Here is a 4,785-nt window from a genome sequence, read left to right as displayed (position 1 = left end):
CGTTTATTTTATTTGAATAAACATGGTTGATAATTAAAAAAAAAAAAAAAAACAAATATTTATCAATAGAAGAGAGTAAAGAATAAGATATGTTTTTTTTTTTTTGATCATATTTTAATATTAATAATAATTTAATAATATAATAATAAGAAATATATTTAATAATTAACAAAAATATTTCGTATTAATTAAAATATGAAAATAAATAACTTATAACAAATTGATTATAGAAACCGTCGAATTTATAAGATTTATTCGACATTTTATTTATTAATAAAAAATTATTTATCAAATTGGTTTATAAAATAAATGCAATACCATACGCGCTACCCGCGTTTCATGTGTTATTCTAAAGGTACGCACATATAGGAAAACAGAGAAGAAGTATACGCTCCACTACACCACTGATGCTATATGATGTTAATTATGATATAATTACCTAATACCTATACATTTAATGAATAATAATTGTTTAATAATCTCATTATAAAAAATTAATTTATTAATCCTAATATGAGTATATATTTTATTAATACATATACTATAGGATTAGGATAACATCTACAATCTACATATACAAAAAATATGTATATATTCGTACCTACCTCTTATTTACGCTGCATAAAGAAAACACTAATTTTTTTACTTTAATCACAGTTACATTAACTGTGCTCAAATAACTGTTGGTTTGATTCGTTTTTTTTAATTTCGCATCACTATATTTATGATTATAAATAATATATGAAATATAATATGCAACATATGACACTGATATCCGATTGAAAAATAACATACCCATAATTTATGCTTTGCAGATCTGCTGAATACAACAACAATGTCTTGTTGGTATTTTGATAAAGACGAGTTACTTCGAACCCCCTCTGCTCAAGATGGCATACCGCATGAGAAGGAGACCCAGTATCGTCAAGATGGAGCAAAGTTCATCATAGATGCTAGCACTAAGATGGGCTTGGGCTACAACACGATGGCTACTGGTGTTGTTTTTTTTCATCGTTTTTACATGTTTCATTCGTTCAAAACGTTCCCTAGATATGTGAGTCTACCAACCTTTGTATTTTATTAATGGTTCAGCCGTCAAAATAATTAATTAAAACTTTCAAAGAATTTATTGCCTGGTGATTATAAAAAGTATTTATGTTTGACAACATTACCTGTCACTTCAAAGGCGATCATGTAATGCAATGCAAATCTCATCGATACTAACCCCTATTTACATTGTTGCGGTGGCAGTAAATTATATCTGGCTGTATTTTGCTGCCATTGCAGCAATGAACTTATTATTTATATTATTATATTGCAGTATCTGTAAACAATATAACATTAAGATTAGTCGATTTAAAGTTAAAAATTAACACAGAAGTACTTACAAGTATAACAGGTACATGCTTTTAACATGGCTTTTGGAAACCATTATATGCTGAACTGGTATCTAAACCGTTTTGTTTGTTTTTAAATTTAATGCCATTACCTGTAAAATAATTTTTTTTACATATTTTTGAACTAATTTTTATTATTAAATTATTAATTCTTAAAATAATATAATTAATAAGAAGAAAGTAAACTACAATGTGTTATAGTCAATTATTTTTTGGTATGTCTTAATTATTCATAGTTTTTATGAATTTTTTGTTATCTAGTATAGTATTAACTTATTGAACTACATTATATAAATTTGATGTGTGTGCAATATTTTATTTCAGCTTACAGCTTGCTGTTGTCTTTTTCTTGCGGGTAAAGTAGAAGAAACGCCAAAAAAAAGTAAAGACATACTAAATTTGGCTAAAACAATATTACCTAAGCACAAATATAAAAACTTCGGAAAAAACCCAAAGGTTAGTTTTTTACTATTTAAATATGTAAAATACCATTTTAATGGTTTGAATATTTAAATATTTTAGGAAGATTTATTGATAATCGAGCATAAATTATTAAAAACAATTAAATTTGATTTAAAAGTTGATCATCCATATCGATTTATATCAAAATATGCTAAATGTTTTAAAGGTAGGTAATATTTATTATTATTTATTTTTCATTTTTAATATTTATATCGTTTTAATTTTTATTCAACAGGTGATCAAACTAAACTGACTAAAACAGTACAAATGGCTTGGACATTTATAAATGACAGGTAAAAACTATCAATTTGACTTCAGGGATGGACTATCTATATATCATATATATTTTTAATGTAAAAATAATTTGTAATTTGATTGTTAAAAAAGGAAAATAAAAATGAGAGTCTATCTCTGATCTTGATCAGTTAATTACATTTGTTTCTAAAGTAAGAATTATATATTACAGCTTATGTACAACACTTTGTCTTCAATGGGAACCAGAGATTATAGCAATTTCATTAATATATCTAGCATGTAAACTGAGTAAATTAGAAATTGTAGATTGGCAGGATCGTACTCCAAATCAATTACATTGGTGGGATATGTTTGTTGAAGGATTGAACAAGGATTTAATTGAAGGTTAGTTATATTAAAACACTAAAAATAAAAAAAATATATTAATAGTTTTACCAGAACTAAAAATAAATTAGTAGAATTTTATGCACTATACATTTATTAATTAGAATAATAATCATAATGGGTTGTTGTGCTTTATTTTTGGACATTTGTGCATTGATGAGTTTCAAGTTTTTTTTCAAATGATTTTTAAGATTAGCATATTTTTCTTTAATTTAATTTGAATCAAGTCTGAGTGATCTTTTTTAGTTCACCACTAGTTTAAATAATATTTTACCAATTATTTAAATTTTTGGAAAAATAATATCGAACTATTTTTTTTAAACAAAATACGAAAAGAAATTATTCACCTTTATTTTTAGACCTGAACTACCATATGTGAAGTATTATGGTGAATCTTTCTTAATCATGGAATTTGTAGTTTGTATTAAAAACATAAAATATATTCATTGAAAATAACGTTAACATTGTACAGGTTAATAATTTAAAACCTATAGTCTTGAAACTAGCTTAGGGCATAGCCACAACATTTTAACGATATTAACTGCTATTTTTAAAGAGGCTGCATTTTCAAAAGTTTGATCAATGTAAGAGTAAAAATTAAAACCTTGCTTCTATGTAAAAGATTTTTAGCAGTTTTAAATTTTCATCATCGTAGGTTGTGAGAATTTTTTTTGCGGTATATCATGTATAATTTATTAGTCAACTTATAAATTTATATTTTTTTAGATATATGTCATAAAATTCTGGATGTTTATTCAAATTCAAATAAGGAAACGTCACCATTACCCCCAAGTCAAGACAAATTAATTGTTCCAAAGAAAGTTGTACCCTCACAATCCATTAATCAGAAACTATTGTTGCGAAAAAATGCTAAAAGATGCAGTGAGTTTTTATTTATGCACTATATTTATTTTGTTGTAATAAGACTTTTAACGGAATATTTTAGATCTATAGTGTTTGAATGTTTTTTGTATCATTGTTTTTTTTTTGCAGTGCTCACATCTGAACAAGAGATAGAAGCAGCTATAAACAAACATGTGAAATTAATGACTACATCGGATACTTTGCTGGCCAAGAAATCATTACCCATGCCACCAGGAATTAAACCATTAATTTCTAATGTTACACCAAAACCGCAAAATATTCAAAAACCATTTTTGCCACCACCACCCTTACCACCAAAGTTGTTATTAGAACAGTTGTCCATGAAAATAATACCTCAACTTCCATTAAAAAAACCACCTCTACGTACAACGCCATCATCACCACCACCACCACCAACACAACCACCGCCACCACTACCAACACTTCCATCAAACCAACCCTTTTCACCAGCACCAAATCAAATGTTAATGCAACAAGATGTTTCTACTCAATTGCTATTACCAAACATGCAACCGCAACCACCATTATCACCATATCACTTTCTTCCGATGAACTCTTATCTTTCACTTCAAAATACAGCTAAATCGTACGCAAACTCTAAGTTTTCTCTGTCTCAGAATATGATTTCTTCAGTGCCTGAACAGTATCCCCCACACGAAACGATGGGTTCTATTCAGTTCATTGGTGAATCTGTTTCTCAGAGACAGCTTTATGGTGAAAATTACAATCAAAGTATAAACATGACACAGAAACAACAACAGCTATTAAGTGAATTTCATAGGCAAGAAAACGGACAAAAATACAATGACAATCGTGTATTTAATCGAGATGGTGTCTTTGTTGGTGGTAACTATGGTAATGGATCTCAATATTTTGTTGATGATGGTCCACATGACCGCAATAAAAGTGGTCCACATCATGTTGACAACAGTAGTCAACTTTATTCTCAGTCTCGACACAAAAACAGACAAGTTCGACATCATCCATATCAAAGACGATAGTGTTGCTCTTTTATAATGTATGTTTATGCACAATTAAAAGTAATTTAGACAAATATTTTTAAGATTTCAGATGTATTCTGTAACTCATGTCTTTTGATTATTGGAATTTAAGTATATAATAATATAATAATATATCCATTAACTTTTATCTCATTTATATAGTATACTATTTTGGTTAATGACTGAAATGTAAAGGACTTAATTCTAAAATTCTAAATCTTGTAAATAAGTTAAATTTACATACATCTTTATTAAGTTACAATTGGTGTATTTAAATGTTTGTATTCATATATATTTTTTAAATATAACTAATAAATAATTATTAACGGGCTTAACGAGCATAATTAGAGAAATGTTCTGCATAATTCATAAAAACAATATTAAATTATATTATTTTTTAC

General features: G+C 27.0%; 1 protein-coding gene across 1 annotated transcript; it reads left to right on the top strand.

Annotated features, from left to right (window-relative positions):
• Positions 1-826: 826 nt before the first annotated feature.
• On the top strand, positions 827-4,501 carry LOC112598349 (cyclin-K-like). Its single transcript, XM_025344773.1, has 7 exons — positions 827-1,054; positions 1,722-1,853; positions 1,920-2,025; positions 2,095-2,152; positions 2,326-2,498; positions 3,225-3,380; positions 3,492-4,501. Exons 1-7 carry the CDS (start codon positions 836-838, stop codon positions 4,382-4,384), a joined length of 1,737 nt encoding a protein of 578 aa, XP_025200558.1. The 5' UTR covers positions 827-835; the 3' UTR covers positions 4,385-4,501.
• The last annotated feature ends 284 nt before the right edge of the window (positions 4,502-4,785 follow it).

This window comes from Melanaphis sacchari, unplaced genomic scaffold (assembly GCF_002803265.2).
Source record: "Melanaphis sacchari strain LSU unplaced genomic scaffold, SCAv2.0 Contig47_pilon_pilon, whole genome shotgun sequence".
Classification (NCBI taxonomy): Eukaryota; Metazoa; Arthropoda; class Insecta; order Hemiptera; family Aphididae; genus Melanaphis; species Melanaphis sacchari.
Note: the sequence above shows the minus strand (reverse complement) of the source record. Positions and strands in the feature narration are given on the sequence as shown.